Below are 26417 nucleotides of genomic sequence, written 5' to 3'. Positions count from 1 at the left end.
TCATTCCCATGACTCTGACATCGTGACCTGAGCTGAAATCAAGAGTCTGATGCTCGACTGACTAAGCCACCCAGGCGCCCCGAGGAAGTCCCTATCTATTCCCAGTTTCTTGAGTGTTTTTATCATGAAATGGTGTTGCTTTTTGTCAGATGCTTTTTCTGCAAGTATTGGGACGATCTAGTGATTTTATTCCATTGATATATTACATTAATCAATTTTTGAAGTTAAACCAACCTTGCATTCATTCCTGAGTTAAACCCCATTTGTTGTGTTGTGTAATTCTTTTTATATGTTTCTGGATTCAGTTTGCTAGTATTTTGGTAAAGATTTTTGTATCCATATTCATAAGAGATACCGGTGGGTGGTTCTCTCTTCTCTTGATATCGTTGTCTGGTTTTGATAATCAAGGTAATACTGGCTTTGTCAGTTGAGTTGGGAAGTACTCCCTCTTCTGTTTTTTGGAAGAGTTTGTGAAGAATATTGGTGTTAATTTAAATGTTTGGTGGAATTCAGTGGTGAAGCAATCTGGGCTTGACTTTTCTTTGTGGGTAATTTTTTTATTCAGTCTTTTCACTTATTATGGGTTTATTCAGATTGTCTGTTTCTTGAATCAGTTTTAGTAGTTTGTATTTTTCTAGGAATTTTTCCATTTCATGTAAGTTACCTAATTTGTTGTTATACAGTTGCTCATTGTTGTTACAATTACATTTTTTATTTCTGTAAGGTCAGTATTACTGCTCCCTCTTTATATGTGATTCTGGTAATTCCAGTCTTCTTTCTTTTTATCTTGGTCAAACTAGATTCTTTGCTTTCTTGCACAAGATGACCCAGGTACTTATGTTTTACATTTCTTGCCCTAGACCTGGAGTCACCTGTTTCTCTAAGAAGTTTTGGTTTTCTTAACGGGAGGACAGTCGTATTTAGAACTCAGGCTCTGAGTGCTAGGTGTTTTCATTGCTAGCAGTGGATGTCATTATTCCTAACCCCTTTTACAGGCCAGAGGTAGAAAAAAATACAACTTTAAATATCATGAATTCATACTGAAACCTCCAATTCAAATCCATTTCTATAGGGTTCTTCACTTTTCCCCATTCCATATTTGTTTCTCCATTCTCTCACAAAAGAAATTGTGACTTCACCTTCCATTATTTACTCATTTGCTTCAAGTTACACATACTCAAAAATAGTTTGAGTTACACCACTAATACCATAACTAACAAGAAACTTATTAAATTCAAGGTTTTTTGTACTTCTTTTGGTCCTTAGATTATATCTGACCGAGATACACAATCAGATTACTTTCAAATTTAGACCTTTGATTCTAACTATAGATCTGAAGATGTTAAACTGAGAGCTAATCTCTTTAGACTCGGATTTTGCCCATGTGAGGTTGCCATTTGCATGGCATAGGGAAACTGTAGAGTCCGACAGATCTAGGTTCAAATTCTAGCTGTTTTGATCAGTATCTGTTACCTAGTTTCTGTGAATATGTTATTATTTGTGAAGTAGGTTTAACAGTACTGACTGTGGAGGTTTGTTGTGAGAGTAGAGATAATGGGTAGAAGGCACTTGACCTACTAGTCATACAGTAGACATTGGCTGTTATTTTATAACCTTGAAGTATTTAAAAACAATATTTGACTGTTTTTAAAAGTCTTTAATATATTTAATAAACAATGATGAAATATATAACTGATCAGTTAAAAAATTTTTTTTGTAATTTTTTTAAGTTTTTAAATTTATTTTGAGATAGAGAGTGTGAGCAGGGGAGGGGCAGAGAGAGAAAATCCCAAGCGGGCTCTGCGGTGACAGCACAGAGCCGGACATGGGGCTCAAACTCACAAACTGTGAGATCATGACCTGAGCCAAAATCAAGAGTTGGATTCTTTTTAAATTTTTTTTTTTTTTAACGTTTATTTATTTTTGAGACAGAGAGAGACAGAGCATGAACAGGGGAGGGTCAGAGAGAGAGGGAGACACAGAATCTGAAACAGGCTCCAGGCTCTGAGCTGTCAGCACAGAGCCCAACGCGGGGCTCGAACCCACGGACCGTGAGATCGTGACCTGAGCTGAAGTCGGACGCTTAACCGACAAGCCACCCAGGTGCCCCAAGAGTTGGATTCTTAACCGACCGAGCCACCCAGGTGCCCCCAAATTATTATTATTACTATTATTTTTTAAATTTTAGTTTCTTCCCAGCTGTATTGAGATAGAATTGACATATAACATTGTATAAGTTTAGGGTGTAACAAATCAGGAGACTATAGATGCTGGAGAGGATATGGAGAAACGGGAACCCTCTTGCACTGTTGGTGGGAATGCAAATTGGTGCAGCCACTCTGGAATACAGTGTGGAGGTTCCTCAAAAAATTAAAAATAGACCTACCCTATGACCCAGCAATAGCACTGCTAGGAATTTACCCAAGGGATACAGGAGTACTGATGCATAGGGGTACTTGTACCCCAATGTTTATAGCAGCACTCTCAATAATAGCCAAAGTATGGAAAGAGCCTAAATGTCCATCAACTGATGAATGGATAAAGAAATTGTGGTTTATATACATAATGGAATACTAGTTGACAATGAGAAAGAATGAAATATGGCCCTTTGTAGCAACGTGGATGGAACTGGAGAGTGTGATGCTAAGTGAAATAGCCATACAGAGAAAGACAGATACCATCTGGTTTCACTCTTATGTGGATCCTGAGAAACGTAACAGAAACCCATGGGGAAGGGGAAGGAAAAAAAAAAAAAAAAAAGAGGTTAGAGTGGGAGAGAGCCAAAGCATAAGAGACTGTTAAAAACTGAGAACAAACTGAGGGTTGATGGGGGGTGGGAGGGAGGGGAGGGTGGGTGATGGGCATTGAGGAGGGCACCTTTTGGGATGAGCACTGGGTGTTGTATGGAAACCAATTTGACAATAAATTTCATATATTGAAAAAAAAATAAGTTTAGGGTGTACAAGGTAGTGGTTTAATGTATGTATATACTGTGAAATGTTTATCAGAGTAAATCAGTTAACATCTATCACTTCACATAGTTACATTTTTGTGTGTACATACATAGTGAGACCTTAAAAAATCTATTCTCTTAGCAACTTTCAAATGTACAATACAATATTGTTAACTGTAGTCACCATTACTGTGTATTAGATCCCCAGGACTTATTTATCTTGTTCTGGGAGTTTGTGCTCTTTGACCACCTTCCTCCCCTCCCCCACACCACCAGTCTGTTCTATGAATCTGGGTTATTTATTATTCTTCAAAAATAAGACATTGGCTTGTTAATAAATGTGAGTTTTGATGTTTCTGCTTTTCTGTATTAAAATTTAATATGAAGGGGGTTGTCCTTTCAGTTTCCCTTACCTATAAGAAAGTGACTATTTTTTTTAATGTTTATTTTTTATTTTTGAGAGAGAGCATGTGTGAGCAGAGGAGGGGCAGAAAGAGGGGAAGGGGCAGAGAGAGGCAGGGACAGAGGATTCGAAGTGGGCTCCATGCCGACGGCAGAGAGCCCCATGTGGGGCTCGCACCCACCAACCGTTAGGTTCATGACCTGAGCCAAGTCAGACACTTAACTGACTGAGCCACCCAGGAGCCCCAGAATATGACTATTTTTTAACTTATTAAAATAAATTACATGATCTAGTTCGTTGGAATATCTAAAATATTTAAAATAAAAGTGCCTTTTATTTTATTATTTTTTAAATGTTTATCTTGAGAGAGAGCATGTGTGTGAGTCGGGGAGGGGCAGAGAGCAAGGAAGGAGAGAATCCCAAGCAGGTTCTGCCCTGTCAGTGCAGAGTCTGACTTGGGCTCCATCCCATGAACTGTGAGATCATAGCTTGAGCTGAAATCAAGAGTTAGACAACCGACTGAGCCACCAGGTGCCCTAAACAGTTATCAGTAGCAGCCTGATTATTTTATTTGAAAAGTTCCAAAGGAAATTTTGTTGCCAGTAAATTTGAAAATGTCCCCTGAAATAATTCTGCTCAGTCATTACATGTTTCTAATGTATTTTTAAAAGTGTAGTGTAATTTTTGCAAGGTTCGTAAACTATCTTTCCTTAATTATCATTAGCTTTTTTTTTTTTTTTTTTTAATTTTTTTTAATGTTTATTTTTGAGAGAGACAGAGACAGAATGTGAGTGGGTTGGGGCAGAGAGGGAGGGAGACACAGAATCTGAAGAAGGCTCCAGGCTCTGAGCTGTCAGCATAGAGCCCGATGTGGGGCTCGAACTCACGAGCTGCGAGATCATGACCTGAGCCCAAGTCGGACGCTCAACTGACTGAGCCACCCAGACGCCCCATAATTATCATTAGCTTACAGCAGGAGTACTGACTTAAATTTATTAGTCTGTGAAAAATAGTTTAAAGTCCATTTCTTCCTAAGTATATCTGATATTTATCCCCATACTTTTTGGTCCTGAGTAGTAATCTCTGTTGTTAAGTTATAAATGTGGCTCAGATATTATCCTGTTTCTGTTTAGACTGCTTTCCTTGGAGAACACATATCCTGAGTTTTTCTTTTGTAATTGATTTTATTTTATTTCTTTTAACTTTATTTTCTATTTTTTAAAGTTTACGTCCAAAGTAGTTAGCATATAGTGAAGCAGTGATTTCAGGAGTAGATTCCTTAATGCCCCTTACCCATTTAGCCCATCCTCCCTCCCACAACCCCTCCAGTAACCCTCAGTTTGTTCTCCATATTTATGAGTCTCTTCTGTTTTGTCCCCCTCCCTGTTTTTATATTATTTTTGGTCCCCTTCCCTTATGTTCATCTGTTTTGTCTCTTAAAGTCCTCATATGAGTGAAGTCATATGATTTTTGTCTTTCTCTGACTGACTAATTTCACTTAGCATAATACCCTCTAGATTTTATTTTTTTAGAACAGTTTTAGATTTACAGAAGAATTGAGAAGGTAGTACAGAGAGTTCCCATGTACCCAACATCCAATTGTCTCTGTTAATTAACATCTTATGTTAGTATGGTACATTTGCTACAGTTAATGAGCCGGTAATGATACATTGGTATTAATTAAAGGCCATAGTTTATTTGGATTCCCTTAGTTGTTATGTAATGTCTTTTTCGATTCCAGGATCCCATTATCCTATTTATGACACTATATTGCATTTGTTTTTCATGTTTTGTTAGGCTTCTCTTGCCTATGACAGTTTCTCAGACTTTCCTTGTTTTTGATGATTTTAATTTAGCATTTTTGAGGAGAATTGGTTAAGTATTTTGTAGGGTTCCCCCTAACCCCCTGCCGTTGGAATATGATGTTTTTCTCATGATTAGACTGGTGGTATGTGTTTTGGGGAGGAAAATCCAAAGTAACTTTTTTAGAACATCATATCTAGGGTAGATGGTATCAACATGACTTACCAAGTTGTTAACTGAACTTAGTCACCTAGCTGAGGAAGCATCGTCAGATTTCTTCACTGGCAAGTTGCTCTTTTTCCCCAAGCTATGCTGCTTCCTTGAGATGCAGAGTATTTGCTTAAATTATTTAGAATTTGTCTGCAAGGGAAATCTTTTTCCTTTTATGCATTTATGTATTTATTTAATCACTTACTGATACCAGTATGGACTCATGGGTATTTATTTTGTACTTTGGATTATAGTCCACTGCTGTTTTGCTCAAATAGTTCCAACTTTGACCATTGGGAGCTCTTTCACTTGGTTCCTGGGTCCCTTTGACAGATCCCCGGCTTATAGGTTTGTTTGTGTGTTTTTTGAACACTTCCTTATCTCGCGGCTCCAGGCACATCTTGCCTATTTCCTGTCGTAGCCCTAGAGTCAGCCATTTCTCCAAGGAGTCCTGGCTTCTTTTATTGGAGAAAAGAATTAGCAAACAAAGTTTAGGTGCTGGGTGTGCTCATAGCTATCGGGGGTTCTTGCTCTTGGAACCTGTCGGCTGACAGAGCAAAGAAGTATACGTATGTATACTAACCCATCCTGTTGCCACACACCCTCGCCAGCATATTCACTTAACCTAATGCCTCAGTGCCTAGGCTGATAATGTGTGTAGTAAGAAGTGTGTTTGTTTTAAAGCTAACAGGCTTGAAATATACCAGGCTATTTGGTTTAATGCCCTAACCTATTTTAAGAATATTCTCCTCAACTTTTCATCCCTTCTCCTGATTTCTCCTTAAATTTATATATTGGGTAGTTATATTGTTTGCATAGTACTTTTTTTTTTTTAATAATATGTAAAATCAACCATGCAGGGATCAGATACATGATAGGAAGGGCATGTAGTATTGGGGCTGTTAGTTTATTGCCCACCTTTTCTTATTCTGCAGGCTCATGGTAGGAATTCTTTTGGTGTTTGGATACTGCTAATAATTCCAGGGAACCAATCAATAGTCCATGTACAGAAGTTACCTTGGTTTTGAAGCCCACAAAGTGTATATAACAAAAACTAGATCTGTTGCTCAGCCCAATCTGTGGAATTGTATTTTTCCCTTGTTCCCCTCCTTTCCTTGTCTTCTTTATAGTAGTTTTATATTACAGACATATCAATGTCTGTAACATATAGATCACTAACTACGAAAACTTCACTAGTTTACATTTCCACCTTTATAAAGGTGGAAATACACAGAAATGGAGACCTAACAGACACTTAGCTACTGACAAAAAGAATGGCCAGAGAACTATTTGGGAGACAGTCTCCAGACCAGTCCTCTTACTCTGGGTGCAGAAACCAGAAAGTGTAGCTAATCCTTAAATGGCACACAGATGTAATCTTGTAATCTAATAGACCATTAGGTGATGAGGTTTACTAAAGCCCCCCTCATTGTAATTTAGTGACACATTTAGTATGTTTATTCAGTCATCACATGGCCAGTATCCTGATGCTTTCTTGTGTAGACCTTTTGGTTTAAGGACACCACTTGCAGTAAATGTTTGCTTTGTTTTTCTTTTAGTGAGGGGTAGGGGTAGAAGGTGATCTTGCTGTGACATCTATGTGCCATTTAGGGGTTAGCTACACTTTCTGGTTTCTGCACGCAGAGTAAGAGGACTGGCCCGGAGTCTGTCTCCCAAATAGTTCTCTGGCCATTCCTTTTGTCAGTAGCTAAGTGTCTGTTAGTCTCCATTTCTGTGTATTTCCACTTTTATAAAGGTGGACATGTAAACTAGTGAAGTTTTCATTACTTAGTAGTTAGTGACCTGTGTGTATTTGATGTTATTCTTTAGGCAGTGAAGAAGGGTTGAATAGTCTCAGTGCATAAGCTAATTTTTAATAATCTGTTTGAAAAATAGCTTACTGTACCTATTCTCTCATAGAGAGAAAATGAGTTGTTTGAATTGGCCAGTTACTTGATAAAGCATTTCTGACATTCAGAATGTGTCCAATCTTAAAGTTTGTTTCTAAACATCAAGTTGAAAGTAGCTTCCTATAGGAGGCTCGTGTATTTGACCCTTCAGCAAATACCTGGTAATGGTTCTGAGATTAGTGGTTCACAGAAGGCTATGTATGTGTTTACGGGAATGGGGACGCTCTATACTAATTCAACTTTTTAATTTCCATGGGTTGTTTTGCCTTAGTTTCATTAGTCCATTCATTTATTAACTAGATTTTTTTTTAGCTTTTTGGAAAGAACGTGTTCATGTTGCAAAATACAGCTGAAAACTACACTTTAATTTTGTTTCTGATTTCTTTACACAGCAAATTGCACAAAGTTTAAAAGATGAACAGAAGAAGGTACCTTCGGAAGCTTCGTTTTCAGATGTTCAGTTAGAGGAAACAGAGTCTAATAATCTAACAAAATCTGGTATGTTATGATGTTTAACTCCAACTTTTATTTATTCACTTAAACTTTTATTGAGGCCTTGTCATGTTCCAGACATGAGAAATGAGAAACAGTTTATGTGCCTTTGAGGAGCCCACACTTGAGCGGGCGGGGGTGGGGGTAGGGGGGGAGATTGATAAGCCACAGATGTAATTCAGTGGTGATATGCCCAAAGGTATACACAGGACACTCTTGGATCATGGATGAAGGGCATCAAAATTACGAAGCTTTGAGTGTAAGAAAGTGAATTCAGTGAGAGGTGTTGTGTCTGAAAGCTCTGCTGTTTATAAAGGCAAGAATGAAGCCAGGTGGAGTAAGGTTAAAGACAGAATAGCACGGAAGAAGGCATGCAGGAATGGAAGACCGTGGATGCTTTTGGGGGAGTCAAGCGGTTTGGTATGTTTGGGTATAGGTTATTTGTAGGGAAGGAGCAGATACAGCAGGCCAGATAGGTGTCAGTCTCGCGGACTTTGAACTTCTTGGTAGTAGAGCGTGTTGGCATAATTGTACCACCCGATTTGCATTTGGTAAATATATTGAGTGCCTGGGACTGGGATAAAATACTGATTGAAATGTATGGGATAGCTTGGACTATGGTGCATTTATCGCAGGGAGCAGAATTGTCCAAGAATCATCCTGGATTCTCATGAGTTTAATGTAGACAGCGAGCTGGTTTGTTGTCTCTCCTTCTAGCTCTAACAGGGGTAGTGAAGCTCAGCTCGTCATGGAGCCCAGGACAGCGTGGGATTGGGATAGTGAGAGTGGGAACCTTTCAAGGATCCCAATTGCGTCCATGTTCCCAGGTTCAGGGCATCATCAGGTATTGTGGGTTATTCTATGAACAGTTGATACCTTAAGGCCAGACTGCCAAGCAGACTGGGTATTCCCTCCCTGGCAAAGCCATTTTCTCATGCTTGCCCCATAGGAAGAGAGACTAAAATTTTCTCCTCTGAAATAGAACTTGTGCCGTGTCTTGGTATACCTCTTGGTCCTAGAAAACCTTTTCAAGAGTTACTGGAAAGACTAGATTACATTTCTGTCTTGCCAGTCCTGGTCTTGTACATTTTCCCTTCCCCCAGTAGAGTCTGTATTCTTTTACCCATGACTGGCCTTAAAGTAAATAAGGTATTGTTGGCAGAACTGTAGAGACTAGTTAGGAGGCTGTTTTGTTTTCCATTTGAAAGTTAAAGGTGATTTGAACCAGGGTACTAATGAGGGATGGAGAGAAGTTTATAGATGAGACATACAGTTAAAAGCTTGAGTCAATAGAATTTGATGACATCCTAGATGTGGGGGCTGAGGAAGACTTGGTAGGGTCCATGTGTATATCAGTCTGGAGCTGTGCTGTTCAATATGGTAGCCGCCTGCCATTGAGCATGTGAAATGTGGCTCATCTGAATATGCTGTTAGCATATAAAATGCATACCAAATTTCTAAGGCTTAATATGAAATAAAGAATGGAAAGTACCTTATTGGTAATTTCTGTCTTGATTACATGTTAAAGTGATGATATTTTAAATATATTGGGCTAACTATATTAAAACTCATTCCATTTGTGGTTTTGTTTTGTTTTTTTTTACCTTTTTTAATGTGGCATTTTAATGTGTCCCATCTATCACTCACATTGTATTTCTGTTGGACAGTACTGCTCTAGAGCTGTAAAGAGGAGGACTGATCTGGAGATAAAGACAGTGGAGTGCTTGATGCTGTGGGCTTGTATAGGATCACCCCGGCGCTGAGAATAGAGTGATAATAACAGAAATCTGAGAGAGAGAGAGAGAAAAGTAAACCTGAGAGAGAACCTTAACAGACGCTGACGTTAAGGAGCAAAATGGAGTATTCTGGGCGAACTGAGGAAGAATAGCCAGAGAGGTCAGAAGAGAGCGAGAGGATAAGGTGTGATTAAAGCCAAAGGAGGAGGGGTTGGCAGGGTAGTTTGGGTGAACAGGTGAGAAATAGGACATCACAACGATACTGTGGTCAGAGTGGGATGGTAGGTTTTGAGAATTAAGAGGTGGAATCGTTTGGAGTAATAAAGTATAGAAAGGAATAAAGTACTTCTGAAAGGAAGTCTTGAGAACATCTGTCTATGGGGTTGGGGGTGCAGGGATGGAAATGAAGGTCTTTGGAATTCGGAAGGTCAGGGGCAACCATGTGGTTGTCTGTATGATTGTTGATGGTACTTAGAGTGGTGATAGAATTTGGGATGAAAAAAGCAAGACTGAGTCAGGTGGCACGGGGAGCAAAAAAAGAGGATAATCACTTTTCTCGGTTCTTGGTTTCTTAGTGCGCTGGAAGTGAGAATGAGAAGCCTCCAAAGTGAGGACTTTGAACAACATGGTGTTCACGTAGTAGAACTAGGTGTCTGGGCCAGTGCGAGGGACCGTTGTGTGAAGAGGCTGATTATCAGTGTCTTCAAAAGCACAGGCTCTATTCTCTGCGTAGAGCGGGCGAGAGGAGGGTGGGCTCAGAGACGACGCTGGAGGAAGACTGCCGGAGGCTGAGGGAGAAGCCCTGTTACTTGGCTTTGTTCTGCTCTTCAGAAGGGGCAGCTAGTAGACACTTGCCTTTTGATGGTTTGCCAGGCAAGTAAACTTTCCCTGCATCGGTTGTTTTAATGCTAACTATTTTTCACAGGAAAGTGAAAAAATAAACAAGCCAGTACTTAAAGTACGGTATTTTAAAGTACTTAACATAGATTTGTTTCACTAAACTTTTATTTGGGGGTAATGTTTTGGCTCTTTATTTTGAAGGAGGGATCTTACAGACCTAATCTTAGCACAACTATAGATACTTAATCTCCTAAATATTCTTTGATAAAATTTGTCTAGTTTGTTCTTTTTAAGGAACTTCATATAGATATTTTAAAGTAAGGCCCCATAGAGGGGCTTTTAAAGTCACCCAAGTATTCAGAAATGAACTATTGTGACCTCATCAAAATAAAAAGCTTTTGCACAGCAAAGGAAACAATCAGCAAAACTAAAAGGCAGCCGATGGAATGGGAGAAGATATTTGCAAACGACATGTCAGATAAAGGGTTAGTATCCAAAACCTATAGAGAATTTATCAAACTCAACAACCCAAAAAAAACAATCCAGTGAAGAAATGGGCAAAAGACACGAATAGACACTTCGCCAAAGAAGACATCGAGATGGCCAGTCAACACATGAAAAAATGCTCAACATCACTCATCATCCAGGAAATACAAATCAGAACCACAATGAGATACCACCTCAACCTGTCAGAATGGCTAAAATTAACAACTCAGGCAACAACAGATGTTGACGAGGATGTGGAGAAAGAGGATCTCTTTTGCACTGCTGGTGGGAATGCAAGCTGGTACAGCCACTCTGGAAAACAGTATGGAAGTTCATCAAAAAATTAAAATAGAACTACCCTGTGACCCAGCAATTACACTAGTAGGTATTTATCCAAGGGATACAGGTATGCTGTTTCGAAGGGGCACATGCACCCCAATGTTTATAGCAGCACTACCAACAATTGCCAAAGTATGGAAAGCACCCAAATGCCCATTGATGGATGAATGGATAAAGAAGATATGGTACATCTATACAATGGAGTATTACTCGGCAATCAAAAAAGAATGAAATCTTGCCATTTGCAACTACGTGGATGGAACTAGAGGGTATTAGGCTAAGCAAAATTCGTCAGAGAAAGACAAATATCATATGACTTCACTCATATGAGGAGTTTAAGATACAAAGCAGATGAACATAAGGGAAGGGAAGCAAAAATAATATAAAAACAGAAAGGGCGACAAAACAGTCTCATAAATATGGAGAACAAACTGAGGGTTACTGGAGAGGTTTTGGGAGGGGGGATGGGCTAAATGGGTAAGGGGCTTAAGGAATCTACTCCTGAAATCATTGTTGCACTATATGCTAACTAACTTGGATGTAAATTAAAAAAATAAATAAAAATACCAGAAAAATAAATAAATAAAATCACACAAGTATTACATGCTTTTGAAAAACAAAAACTTAAGCTTACAGAATTATAAAATGAAAGCACTGACCTACGATATTCTCCTCTTTGTTTTTGCTCATAAATCTATATACCGTAATCTCCGGATCTCCTCCTAAGCCTAGGCAGTTCTGGCTCTTTTTTAAAAAAAGGAATTATATTTTGCTTGGCTATCCTTTTATTTTTTTTATTATTGAAAAGATTTCAAATATACAGAAAAGTAGAAAGAATGATACAATGAACAGTGCGTACCAGTACCCACCACCTGGATTCAAGACTTAATATTTTATCACATTACATATACATATATTCTTTTGCTAATCATTTTATTTTTTATATTTTTTTAAAGTTTAGTTATGTAATCTGTACACCCAGTGCTGGGCTCAAACTCATGACCCCAAGATCAAGAGCCACCTGCTTCTCTGACTGAGCCAGCCAGGTGCCCCAATCTTTTGCTGATGACTTTAAAGTAAATTATTGACATCATTGCCAGTTTACTCTTGAGTATTTTGTCATCTCTCCAGCAAGTAAGGACATCTCTTACATAACCATAAACCATTATTGCACTAAAACATTCAATAAAGTTTCCTAATGTCCTCTCATACCCAGCCCTTATTTCACTCTTCCCTCTTGCTCCAAAGTATTATCTTAGCTCTGCTTTTGTGGCTCATTTCAACTCTGGTCTCTTGAGCTGAAGTGATTGTGCTTTCCTTACAAAGCCAACCAAGCCCCCCTCCATCTCCTCACCCTTACTGGCGTCTGACCTGTCTTGGAAAGAGGGGGGATAATTCTCTTCACTTGGGAAATGGATAGACTGAGGAGGCCTGTAAGTGATACAGCTTAGATCATGGAAGGCAGGTTGTCAGGCAAACCAGCTTTGATTAATTTTCCTGTTTAACATTGCTTTGTTTTCTTGTCATTCCCCCACCTCTTTAGGCTCCCACTTGCTTCCACATGACTACACACAGGTCTACCTCCTTTTTGTATAATGTGTATGTACTGTTCATTTATTCCATAAAGATTATTGATCACAGTTTGGGCATAGCTATTTGAGTTAAGCATATATATGAGGTACACACACACACACACATACACACACACACACACACACACACATATTCATGTGTATTCTTACTGTGTTAAATCTTAGCTATCACCGATTCGGGGGTTCCTGTGGCATTTTTTTTTTTTTTTAAGATTTCTTTTCTTTCTTGCTTTCTTGCTTTTTTTTTTTTATTAAGTAAACTCTACCCCCAACATGGGGCCCGAACTTATGAATTCAGGAGTTCCATGCTCTACTGACTGAGGTAGCCAGGCACCCCCCCCCCTTGGCATTCTTGATTAAAGGTGAAGAAAATCTAGAAAAAATGGATGCCCCTAGGTATTGATAACTAAAGAGAACAAACAGGTTACAGTTGCCATGCAAGTAAGACGGACCTCTATGTGTATGAAATGTGTCTTTTCCATTTGGATTTTTAGGTTCAACAGAATCCCTCAATCCTAGACCACAGACGACAATTTCTCCAGCAGATCTTCATGGAATGTGGTATCCTACAGTTCGAAGAACTCTTGTGTGTCTCTCCAAATTGTACAGATGCATAGATGTATGTGTGTAAATTCTTGTATCTTTAGTGTAAATTGCTTGCTGTTTCACGTGAAATTTTTTAATTTTAATTTTATTTTAAGATATCGATGTAGTATTTTGTTTGGTATCAAATTCAAATCATACGATTTTTCAGTACAGAGGTAGGTTTAAGATGAGTCTAAGTTAGGAATTCTTAACCTGTGCATTCTTTAGAACCTTAGAATTCACTAGTGGCCTTTAGGGAGTCTGTGAACACCTTGAAATTGTGGGCAAAATTGTGTATGTATGTTTATATTTGTGTCTTTCTGAGAAGGGTTATGGCTTTTATTGCTTTTCATAGGGACCTATGACCACATATAAGTTTAAAACTACTAGTTAAGTCATCTGTTTTAGTTTAGTTTATAGATAAGGAAAAAGACATGCAGAAAGGTTAAGTGACATGTCCAGTGTCACATGGGCATAATGTACATTTAGTATTAAATTTATTATTAAATGCATCTACTTTAGTTTTGTACTCCATTTAAATCAGCATCCTTGATAAGTACTATTAAGGTTGCATGTGTTTCTTTTTTTTTTTTTTTTTTTAAAGTTTATTTATTTTTGAGACAGAGAGAGACAGAGCATGAATGGGGGAGGGGCAGAGAGAGAGGGAGACACAGAATCGGAAGCAGGCTCCAGGCTCTGAGCCATCAGCCCAGAGCCCGATGCGGGGCTCGAACTCACGGACCGCGAGATCGTGACCTGAGCTGAAGTCGGATGCTTAACCGACTGAGCCACCCAGGCGCCCCTCTCTTTCTTTCATTTTTTTTTTTTTTTTTTAAAGTTTATTTATTTTTGAGACAGAGAGAGACAGAGCATGAATGGGGGAGGGGCAGAGAGAGAGGGAGACACAGAATCGGAAGGTTGCATGTGTTTCTAATCATGGGATTAATTTTCGTTGTTTGCTGAAATTAGCAGTACTTTTTTTTCCCTTAAGCACCAACTTAAACGTTGCATTGATTTTAGGTAAGAGTTATTGTACACATTCCAGAATGTTTAATGATACAATTAATGTAGATGCATAGTGGTGGGTGATTATCAATCTTGACAGATTATTTGTCTATATTTATTTACTGTTAGGAACTTGCTGCTGAAATGTAAGATTCAGTGTTTTTTTGTTTTGTTTAAGTTTTATTTAAGTAATCTCTACCCAACATGGGGCTTGAACTCACAACCCCGAGATTAAGAATTGCCCGTTCCTCTGACTGAGCCAGCCAGGCATCCCTAAAATTCAGTGGTTTTACTTTAAATTAAACTGTGTAACAACTCCAGTAGCATATGAAGAAAAAAGCGATTAAATACAGCAGACAATTAATTGTCCAAATGCTACTGTTTCTTAAGAATATAGTTCATAGGGGGTGTGTATGTTCCCGCCAACCCCCGCATAGAGATACATTTTTTAGAACTTGGGTGACTGAGCCTTTGTTTTAAAGTTGGTTTTATTGAGTTAAAAAAAAAAGCCTCCAACATATTGAAGTCAGGGCTCCATGGGGTCAGAACCACATCTGCCTTGTCCACCCACCACTGTGCATCCAGCATTTAGCACAGAGCCTAGCATGAAATAGGTGCTAAGGAGATGTCGGAGGGTCACATGAGTGTCTTGAGAGATGCACATTACAAAAGCATGTATTGGTCTAGAAATAGGAATAGGAGTAGGAAATGCCAGGGGGAATATTGCCAGTAATATAACTTAATTTAGCTATATTGAGGGTAAGCAAGCATTCATTGTTCGTTGTACTCGGCTTCCATTTTTTCTTTTTCCTGTGTTGTGAAATACTTCAGGGTAATGTTTTTCTTTTATTTCACCAGAGGGCAGTGTTCCAAGGATTGTCCCAGGAAGCCTTGTCTGCCTGCATTCAGTCACTACTTGGAGCATCAGAGTCTATCAGCAAAAACAAGGTTTGATGAAGTGTTAGGTGAAATCTTGTTACCTATAATAATACTGTTCAATACAGCATTTATTTATAGGCGCAGAAATTTAAAGCCGTGTTGGCAGTAGGATATGTTTGTTTAATGTGATTTAATTTTGAGGCCCTTTAAGAGAAGCTAGAACAGTTGACCCTTGAACAGCACAGGAGTTACGGGGCACAGGTCCCCCCACGAAGTTGAAGATACATGTAGAACTTTTGACTCCTCGAACACTGAACTACTAATAAATAGCCTTCTGTTGACTGGAAGCCTTACTGACTGATAACATAGTCAATTAGCACATTTTGTATGTTATATGTATTATGTACTGTATTCTTAGAATAAAATAAGCTAGAGAAAAGAAAATGTTATTAGGAAAATCATGGGGAAGAGAAAATACATTTACATTACTGTACTCTAAAAAATGCACGTGTGTAAGTGGACCAGCGCAGTTCAAACCATGTTGTTCAAGGTTCAGTTGTATTTTGTTATAGTGCTAAATAAAGACTACGCTGTATAAAAGAGTGCCAATTTTGCTAAAGCACCAAAAATGATACTTAGGTTATACATTCTGTAGGATAAAAGTTTCTTACTATACTCTTAGAAACTGGGAAGGTAGTAGATTCCTGTTTCCCTGGAAGACCAAAACTGTGTTTTCAAGGGAATGTAGCAATTTATAATCATCCTTCAGTGATGGTTTTAAATTGTTGAGCAGAGGAAATCTACTAAGTCAATTTGGAAGACAGTTGTGGCCCATGGGTTGCATGACTGGAAGTAGTTGCCATGACTTTGTGACTTAGTTTTTAATCAAAAGGGATCTGGGGCTGAAGGCCTCTGAGAATTTTTTACAGCCTGGTCAGAAGTGTTGCTCTGTTTAAACCTCTGTTAAAATACCTGTTACCCAGGGGGAGGGAGCTGTGGGAGGTGTTTTCAGGGAAACCTTTTTGGCTGCTTGAGTCTTCAAGGCTTTAGATAAATTAGGGTAACACACACACACACACACACACACACACACACACAGCTTCCCACCAAAGAATTTGGGGTTCTATTGCTAGGAAAGTTGTACCTCTGTGACAACTTCATTCTCCCACTCGTGGAATGGAAGGTTACAATTTTTGTTTGCTAGAAAGAGGATGGAAAGTTAGTTGTAGACAGGCAGATTTAAGTTTTAAAAAGTGTTTCTAAGTCTGAGCTCTCACATTTCCTATAATACATGAAATCAGGAAAAACATTCTAATATTAGGTAAATGGTTAAATAAATTGTGGCATGTTCCATATAGTAGACTATTACATGACCATTAAATTTTTAATGAAGCAATAACATTCAACTTAGATATGTTAAGGCAAAAAAAAAAAAAGGATACAAACCAGATATACATTAGGACTTTAGTGAAAACGCTTTTGAAAGCTTTTGGGAGACTGTGGATGATTTTCCCTTCTTTTCTCTATACTTTTCTTATTTTCCAGATTTTTTAGCATGGGCATGTGTTTCTTAGATCATCAGGAGAAAAAAAATGACCTAATTCAAAAATAAGTGTATCGACTTAGGTCTTATACCACTGTTCTCTTTTTAAAGGGAAGTATGAAGGGCTTTTTGATTCTTCAGTCCTTACCCTGTGAGGACTGTGAGGCTGTCCTATTTTATCTAGCTTTGCTTCCTACATATTATAAGGGGTTTAAGTATGTATGAGGAAGCCCTCTATTTGGTAAGCATTAGCTAATTTATTGTCATTGTGGAGTTTGCACTTTTGCCTTTCAAGAAAATGATCACTTAACGTGTTGGCTTTTTAAGGCAAGAAATTGTTCTTCTGTACTTTTAAATTGAGCACCTAGTGTATCAGTAAATTACTAACATGGTACCATTCGCTGGATAACAGCTGTAGTAAAGTCAATCTATATTGTACTATTTTTGCCCCTTGGAGTTGTTAGTTTTTTGAAAAATAGAGCAAGTATTCAGAATGTTTCCTGCTTATTTAATGCTCTGTGTGCCAGAGTGCAAAGTGAGTTTCCATCAATAAATCATACTTCTATATTGATTATGGGTTTATTTAGAAGGAGGGAAGAGAGAGAGAAACCAGAGAGGAGTTACTTTGCTTAATAACCCCTTTAAAATTTTTATTATTTACTGAAGGACTTTATTCTTTTCCTAGTATAGTGTAACATCATTAGAAATATTTTCAAAGTAAAATTCTATCTTGAGTAGGCAGCAAGAACGAGCAAACACAGCCTTGCTTTTGTTAATATACAGACATTTTCCTGAAATGAAAGTTATCATTTTTCACTGTTTCAGGATTGGGTCTGAGCTTTGGCAATAAAGCTGGAATCAAGACTGTTCCGGACAGGGCCTAACAGGGAAGATGCCCATGTGGCCGCTCTCTCTGTCTCTCTTTTTTTTTAAATTTATTTATTTTTTAATTTACATTCAAGTTAGCATATAGTGCAACAATGATTTCAGGAGTATATTCCCTAAGCCCCTTACCTATTTAGCCCATCCCCCGTCCCCAAACCTCTCCAATAACCCTCTGTTTGTTCTCCATATTTAAGAGTTTCTTATGTTTTGTCCCCGTCCCTGTTTTTATATTATTTTTGCTTCCCTTCCCTTATGTTCATCTGCTTTGTATCTTAAAGTCCTCATATGAGTGAAGTCATGATATTTGTCTTTCTCTGACAAATTTTGCTTAGCATAATACCCTCTAGTTCCATCCATGTAGTTTCAAATGGCAAGATTTCATTCTTCTTGATTGCCGAGTAATCCCCCATTGTATATATATATACCACATCTTCTTTATCCATTCATCCACCGATGGACATTTGGGCTCTTTCCATACTTTGGCTAGTGTTGATAGTGCCCGGTGCAGCCACTCTCAGGGTGTAGGCAGGCAAGGCTCTGTCAGTGAGAAGATAATCCACAATGGTAACCCCAACTCATTTCTGCCTTTGGAAGCTCCTTTTGTATTTTTGTGTAAATGTGATTATTTCTGATATTCGGGATATCGAAGCCACTTTGACCAAATAGTGAGAGCCCTGTTACTTAATGAGAAGCTAGAAAGCTCAGGTCGGAATCATGCTCATGCTTTGAACTTTACTTCCTACTCCGTGCTGAGGTTGGGTCACTCCATCTCTTCTGTTTCTGAACCAAATTAAAGTAGATTTGATTTCTTTTTCTAAATGTGTTGACTTTACAACCTTTGGTCTGATTTACTTCCTTGGATTGACAGAGTGGACGGCCGTGTTCGTAAGGGTTTGCAGCAAGATTTTTCCAGGGAGTTCTAACATGGGTAATATGGGGAGAGTTCACTGCACACCAAGGGAGCATGGGTACATACGGTTAGGTTAAGGGCCATGAACTTAGGTAGATTCATGTTGATTAATAACACATGTGTTTTATGTTTTTTATTTAATCTGTGATGATGTCCATTTTTCTGTTTTACAATTTAGACTCAGATTGATGGACAACTTTTCTTAATTAAGCACCTTTTGATCCTTCGTGAACAGATTGCTCCATTTCATACCGAATTCACCATTAAGGAAATTTCCCTGGACCTCAAGAAAACTAGAGGTACTTTATTGTCCTGGCTGGCACAGTTGGGTGTGTTTGACCTGTCCAAATGTGTCAGCAAAGGTTATAGGTTTATTTTATGTTCATCTGCAATTGTTTTTGCATGCTGTGCTTGCTAAGCTTGTTACTTGTTCGTACTAAGCTGAGCTGTCAACATCCTAACTACATCTAACTTGCTATATTTTCCTTATGAAGGGAACTGTATCCGAGCAGTTCAGTTTGTAATATAGCGTTACTTCTCTTTGACTCTGCTACATATTACCATAACCAGTGAAAAAATGAAAAATCAGTGTAACAGCTACTTACAGTGTCAACTAATTGGAGTGATTTTAAACACTGAGTAGAGTTTGTCAGTTCATGAAAATTCAGGAAGCCAGCTGGGTAAAATGGAGGAGTACTTATCTAAGAGTCTGAAAGAGTTGGGTTCTGTTCCTGGCCCATCATTTCCTGGCTCTTGTGTGATCTTGGGTGGGGGTTTTAGCTTTTCTGTCCCAGGGAAAATGAGCAGAATCAACTTGTCATGATAACTTCACGAGGTTATTGAGATCATTAAGCATGAAAATGTATGTTAAAGTGCTTTATAAGCCTTAGATGCATAAATAAGCCTAATTGGTATTATTAAATCAGCTAGTTGTTAAATAATTATGTGGATAGGAGTTTTGAATTGTTAATAGACATTGAATCATTTTGGGAAAGATGATTCATCCATCCTAATGATTTGTCTCTGACTGGATTAACAGAGCTCATTTCTAAAAGATCAAAATAGTTATTTTCTAAGATGTTGATCTTAAGTGGTTCAAGATATACGGTACTAAGAATATCCCTAGTTTCCCCTACATACAAATTTATCTAAATTTTATCTTTTCTTAACCATTTCCAAGAGAATTAAGCTCCAGTGCCTTAAGCCATTGTTTATATAATGAATCTCTCTCTTGAGTATTGGGGGAATTGAGAAAATAGTTACTCAGATGATTTCCTGTACTCTGTGGTTCAGGAGAACTCCAGATACAGGATTTGCACAGGCAGCCGGTTTTTAGTTCCCTAATGACTGCACTTATAAAAATAGTGGGCTTGACGTAACTCACCTGAGAACCAAAGTGGTTTCATCATGAGCCATGTTAGAACAGTTTACTCTTTCTTTTCCTAGTGCTCTCTCCTTTTCACCACAGAAAATACCTTTTGGTTCTGTTGGAATTTGAATAGTAACCCTGTGTGTTATTTATATACTTTGTGATTTATTTATTTTTATAATTTTTAAAAATATTTATTTATTTTTGAGAGAGAGAGATGCACACAGAGCATGAACAGGGGAGGGGCAGAAGGCAAGGGAGACACAGAATCCGAAGCAGGCTCCAGGCTCTGAGCTGTCAGCACAGAGCCTGATGTGGGGCTCGAACCCACGAACCGTGAGATCATGGCCTGAGCTGAAGTTGGACGCTTAACGGACTGAGCCACCCAGGTGCCCCTGTTTTTGTTTTTGTTTTTTTTTTAAATTTTATTTTAAACAGCAGCCAGGTTTCCTGGCTTTTGGCTTTTATAGGATGAATAATTTTTTTAGAGCTTATTCTCATCAGAGGCTCCCATCCCCTAACCAGTCTAGTTGATTCCCTTCTGTCCTTTCAGTGAGAGGCATGGGAATAGTGTTCTAACCTTGAAGGGTGCCAAGGGCTGCTGGTCCTTAACAACTGTTTTTAAGTGATGGGATAAAGTAGGGCTGATCTACTTTCTTTCACTTAATTTCTAATTCTTTTTTTATTTAATTTTTAATTTTTTTTAACTTAATCCAAATTAGTATATAGTCTTTCACTTAATTTCTAATGCATATTTGTTGCTGCTTAGTTAGTTCTAGTATAGACCCAGTGAAGTGTGAGAAAATGAAATGCCCTGAGATTTTGGCAAATACTGTTATTTATTTATTTCTTTATTTTAACGTTTATTTATTTTTGAGAGAGGGAGACAGAGTGTTAAGTGAGGGGTGGGGCAGAGAGAGAGGGAGACACAGAATCTGAAGCAGGCTCCAGGCTCTGAGCTGTCAGCCCAGAGCCTGATGCGGGGCTCGAACTCATGAGCCGTGAGATCATGACCTGAGCCGAAGTCAGATGCTTAACCGACTGAGCCACCCAGGCGCCCCAGCAAATGCTGGCTTAAAGTATGTTTTCCCTAAAACATTATAAAGCCTGTGTAATCCTACAAAACTGATTTGATTCTATTTATCACAGTCTTTTAGGTTATCTGGTAGGAAAGACAGCAGAAGCAAGGAGCCATTTACCAAAGCTTTACTCTCAGTGCTGAGCGTGACAAAGAGGCCTTTTTCAGTCAGATCAGGGTGCGGGCAGTAGTACCCCTGTGTGTATACTGGTAAAAACCAGGGTTAGAAACATTTCGTGCTCTGCTTTCTGCCGTGTGGCAAAGCGAAGAAATGTCTTTTCTGACTGTCACTTAAGAATACTTGCTCTCTTTAAACCTCTAACCTCTCATGACTAACACTGTGTCTTATTGCATTTGAACATCAATGAGACCTCAGTTAGTGCTTTGTGTAGATTCTAGTTAGTCTGGAGGTTGAGGGGTAAATATGTCCTTTTGGTGTTTTCTTTCTGGCTGACACATGAGTTTATTCACTCTGCTTTTCAAATGAATAAATTTCTGTGCCAGGCAGGATCCTGACAAATGAAGCTGGGTAAGTATATGAATTTTTTTTTTGTTTTTTTGTTTTTTTTCTTTTAAAAGCCTGTTTAGCACCCTAAAAGTAAAGCAGTGGAATTTTAAGGTATCAATTACCATTTATCATTTTTCTTTTTTTTTTTTTTTTTTTCTGTAAATGACTAATTGAGATCAATAGTCATGTCCCAAGTCTGACTTGTGGAAAATAACTGTGTGGTGGGTACTGTAGCTGTGGTTGCCGCTGATCTCACGCTCCTCCATCCATGGTGGTGAGTTGGTAGAAATGAAACTTCTCTTGCTTTGTGGTAACAGAGAACCAGTGTATATTAACACGCTGAAACCGTAACTCGGCTTTTCTCTTAAAACTGTACATGTTCACGGGATGAGTAATTTTGTTTCGCAGATGCAGCGTTTAAAATCCTGAACCCTATGACTGTCCCAAGATTTTTTAGGCTGAATAGCAACAACGCCTTGATAGAGTTCTTGTTGGAGGTGAGAAGGAGTCTGTTTCATTGGTGGCGGGAGATAAACGGCATTCTTTACATGTCTGGTCATTTCCAGGCACATAAAAACAGGAGGAAATTGTCATCTTCTTTTTAAGGGTACTCCTGAGATAAGAGAACATTATCTTGACTCTAAAAAAGATGTAGACCGTCATCTGAAATCGGCCTGTGAGCAGTTTATTCAGCAGCAGACCAAGCAGTTTGTAGAGCAGCTGGAGGAGTTCATGACAAAGGTAGAGACCTTGGTGCATATTTGCTAAAGTAATTTTGAATTCTCCCTTCGATTTCCTTTTGAATTACTCTCTTGTGAAAACTCTGGCAGGAGACAGCAACTAGTAAGCCCAAATCTTAATGATTCCGTCTGGGAAATCACCGTGTTTCCTATTACGGAAGCTTTTTGGTTTGGACTTTTAGATACGCTTACACAGTTTTTGGTTTTTAAGAGAAAGAGTGCAAATATTGACTCCTAGCCAAAATGCATCAGCTGGCTAAGGCTGGCAATGAAAAAATCAGATTATGGCTATTTTGACTTTCCTGTTTCGACCTAACCGGGTTTTTTTGTCGTCGTTGTTTCATTTTGTTTTAATACTTGAGTACGGTTACGAAGGACTTCATAAAAATGCTTAAAAAGCCTTGAAATTAGCTTTCATTTATTAAACGTCTGCTGTCTGTCTGGACATGTATTGGAGGACATTATAAAAAGAATTAAAATATGACAGCCTTTCATCTCAAATTTCCTTACCTAAGTCCAAACTGGGGAGACAGACGTATCTTTGAAAGGACCAGGAGTCAACTAAGTGAATTGTCTATGAGTAAATTTTTTTGCTGGGACCATCAACGCTACTTTCCTTGAAGCCTGTGACTTTAGTTTGAAAGTCAGAAGGTATTTGTTTTTAAAAATAATAATAAATACCAAAAAAGCAAATACAGAAATGTTAGAGCAGTCAAGCTACTCTTTTGTTTATCATTGGCATATGGTACATGTTTACTGGATTTTAGTCCATTCATGTTAAGTATTTGGAGTATGTGTGTTTTTCCCCCACCACATAAATTTAAAAGGAGGGTGGTAGAAATGTTTCCTACTGGGTTTTGAATTTTAAAAAATGGCACAAGTATTGATACTTTGTTATTTACAGGCAAGTCATTATAGTTTTTGCTGAAATTGTCCTTGTGTGTGTAGATTGTACCCTTATATGTGTTTGTATTTTTGGGAGAGTATCCATGTTAATACTGATGGGAAATATTGTAGTTGAGTATTCTGCAATAACAGAGCAGCAGAATGAATCTTCTGACATAAGCAAGTGGATTATAATGAAATCTAGGATTAAAGGGTTTTTCTGGAAAAGCAGTCTTTGTAGAAGTCAAGAGAATATAAATTCACTGATGTGGCTGTCTAAGTGAGTTAGTATAGGTTTGGTAAATCTGGTATAACTCTGTAATTGTGCATTTTGGAAGGCTCTGGGCACTATGAACATTTTTTATTTTTATTTTTATTTTTTTAATGTAACTTATTGTCACATTGGTTTCCATGCAACACCCAGTGCTCATCCCAACAGGTGCCCTCCTCAGTGCCCATTGAACATTTTTTTTTTAAATTAGAGGTTTATGGGGTGTCTGGCTGGCCTAGTCGGTGGAGCGTGCAACTCTTGATCTTGGGGTTGTGTGTTCGAGTCCCAAGTTGGGTGTAGAGATTACATGAAAATAAAATCTTAAAAAAAAAAAAAAGAGGTTTTATGTAGAAAACATGTATTCTAAGCCTGAATCATATAATGGTTCTCCATGAACATGCTACACATCTATAGCGGGGACACCTCTTTTAAAATGCACTACTCATGGAGGGATTGGAGAGGGAAAGGCCCTGCCTCTGGACATCACTGAGAAGTCAGTCCCATCCCCCATGCTCAGTCTCAGCGTTGCCCTTGCTCACGTCATTCACTGTTGCCTCATTATCTTTTGTCAACCTCGGTCCCTCACCGCTCTTCAGACCCCAGTCAGAATATTTAGTAGATACTGCAGCTCAGAGGACTGAGCATCCCTTTTATGTTATCTTATTCCAAATTCAGGTCCCTTCCCCCATCCTGTTGGAGTGGAGTGAGTCAGAGACAAAGATGTACACACGCACAGGCATACAGTGGAAGCACTCGAGTTCACACGGATAAATGTGATCATTTAAGACATTGCTTCTTCGAATTTGTGGACCAAACATTTTTCACTTCTTATCTGGTGAATGTTACTAGAATAGCAGAGGCAGAATAAATGATTTTAAAACTTTAAAATGATTTTCTTTAAGGGTAAATCTGCAAGTGCAGAATCTTGTGCCTCTTTTATTATAGTTGGCATTTTATAAGGCAGCCAGTGATTGTACCTTGATGAATGATTGCAAGAAAAGCAGCATCCGTAGGTGCAGAAAGGAAACCGTATTTCATCTCTGATTTGGATGTATGCTTGTAGGTCTCCGTATTTTACCATTTGGGTGTAAGCCTCATTGACAAAATGTTCTCAGCTTGTTTTTAAGTTTGGACTGGTTTTTAAAATATATATGGGTTTGCATAATAAAACAAACTGTGTGAGTGGAGAGAACATTCTTAGGCTGTCTGAAGACTTGTTTTTGAGCCTACAGACTTGGGTATGATTCCGGTTCCCTGTCATCTGCTGTAAATTGGCCTTTTTGTTTAGACAGCTTCTTCCTTGGGTCTGCTTGTTGAGATGCTTTGTTTTCATTAATTCTCAATACCTTCCTGGCACCTAGAGAAAGTAAAACATCTTCATTTCACAGATTGAGAAACTGAAGTTTTGCAGAGTGACCCAATATACAGAAGACAAACATTTCTACAGACTCTTAATCTGATTGGTGTAAACATCCTCCCTGATTTTTTTGGTACAATCAATGAAGTTTCTTGAGAAAAAAAAAATGCTAGAAGAACATATATGTTCTATTGCCCTATTTCTTGGCTCCTTGAAAAATAACTTTTTCTGTAACTATTTGAGTGACCTTTAAGGGAATGTAATACTGTTCTGAGTGTTGGAGACAGAAGTTCATATGAAAACAATTTGGATCAGATATCTTCTGTCCAACTTAAAAATGATACTTTTTCTTATTGTTTTAGAATTCCATTGTACTGAACATTGCTTGCAACAAACCTTTAAGTAGGGGTTGAACTGGTCGTGGGTATAATAGAGAGCCTAGAATTTTGACTCAGGAAAGCTGAGCTCTCTCTAGACCCCCTTCCGCCACCTCCTGAGTGAAATGGTAGCAAGGTCGTTTCACCAAGCGTTGCTTTTCTCTTGTCTGCAAGCAGAGATATGGCTGTTGTATCCCTCTTCCCTGCTTAAGGGTATTATGAGGACCAGAAGATCATTTCTGTAATAGACTCTGTAAATGCTGCAGAAATGTTATAATAAAATATGACAAATGTGAAGATCAGGTTTTCCTTTAGCAAAAATCCGAATGAAAGCATTTTAAAGGAAGTACATTTCCAGTTTATAACTACGCTAAAGGTGTTTCCCCCTGGTGGGACCAGTTTATGCTAAAGATATTGTATTTGGCAATATTCATTTTTCTTTCAAGCAATTTACTGCAGTGTTGTGAGTTTATTCTTTTTGTTTTGTTTTGTTTTGTTTTTTTTGAGTTTATTCTTAATATTGTCTCTGAAGTATTATTAATTTCTGCAGCAACACTATAAATTTAAATTTTTTTCTGATTGTAGTGCATGTGACAGAATTTGACCTATAAATTTAATTTTTGTTCTCAAGGAGTTATATAACCCAATGTGAAATTAAGATAGAAAATATGTAAACATGATGAAGTGTATAGCAGTGTCATCATGGGACAGTGATGGGTCTGTGTTCACCTCGTAGGGTTTTTGGACAAGATAGGGTTAATTGGGGAGACTTTTGAAGAAAAGGCTCTTTGCACTTTGACCTAAAGATAAGTATATTACCTAGACAACAGAGATGGGGATACACGCTTGTGTTGCTTTTTAATATAAAAATAATTAATACAGTCTAAACCTATAGCATTTATGTCATTATGAAATTGATTAACTTCAGGAATAATCGGTGGAATAACAGGAAGCCATTACTATTAAAACCTAACTGTTGGACACAGAAAAATGTCCGGAATTTAGAGTTAAGTGGGGGAAGAAAAAGATGTCCGAGCACCGTGTTCCTATTTTTATAAATGTAGACCCATGAACATGTTTACATATTTATGTTGGGAAATACTTTGGATAATATATACTGAACATGAACATGTTTCTTTTTTAGCATTGTCTAATCTATAATCCTATATGTGATTTGTTTTTAAAAGCTGCAGCTCACCATAAAAATTAGATACAGAGAGGAGCTGAGTGACATAGGAAAGGGGTGATTTTATACAGCCGG

General features: G+C 38.2%; 1 protein-coding gene across 2 annotated transcripts in view; it reads left to right on the top strand.

Moving 5' to 3' along the window:
• Positions 1-26417, top strand: part of COG3 (component of oligomeric golgi complex 3) — a 70245-nt gene that overhangs the window by 31972 nt on the left and 11856 nt on the right. Inside the window, exons 14-19 of one of the 2 annotated variants that reach the window (XM_042973500.1) lie at positions 7672-7777; positions 13259-13383; positions 15213-15302; positions 18807-18870; positions 21935-22023; positions 22133-22267. In XM_042973500.1, coding sequence (XP_042829434.1) covers positions 7672-7777; positions 13259-13383; positions 15213-15302; positions 18807-18870; positions 21935-22023; positions 22133-22267 — 609 coding nt within the window. Of the gene's footprint in view, positions 1-7671; positions 7778-13258; positions 13384-15212; positions 15303-18749; positions 18871-21934; positions 22024-22132; positions 22268-26417 lie in introns of both variants that reach the window. The other variant, XM_042973466.1, reaches the window with a different exon arrangement.

Source organism: Panthera tigris, chromosome A1, assembly GCF_018350195.1.
Source record: "Panthera tigris isolate Pti1 chromosome A1, P.tigris_Pti1_mat1.1, whole genome shotgun sequence".
Taxonomy (NCBI): domain Eukaryota; kingdom Metazoa; phylum Chordata; class Mammalia; order Carnivora; family Felidae; genus Panthera; species Panthera tigris.
Note: the sequence above shows the minus strand (reverse complement) of the source record. Positions and strands in the feature narration are given on the sequence as shown.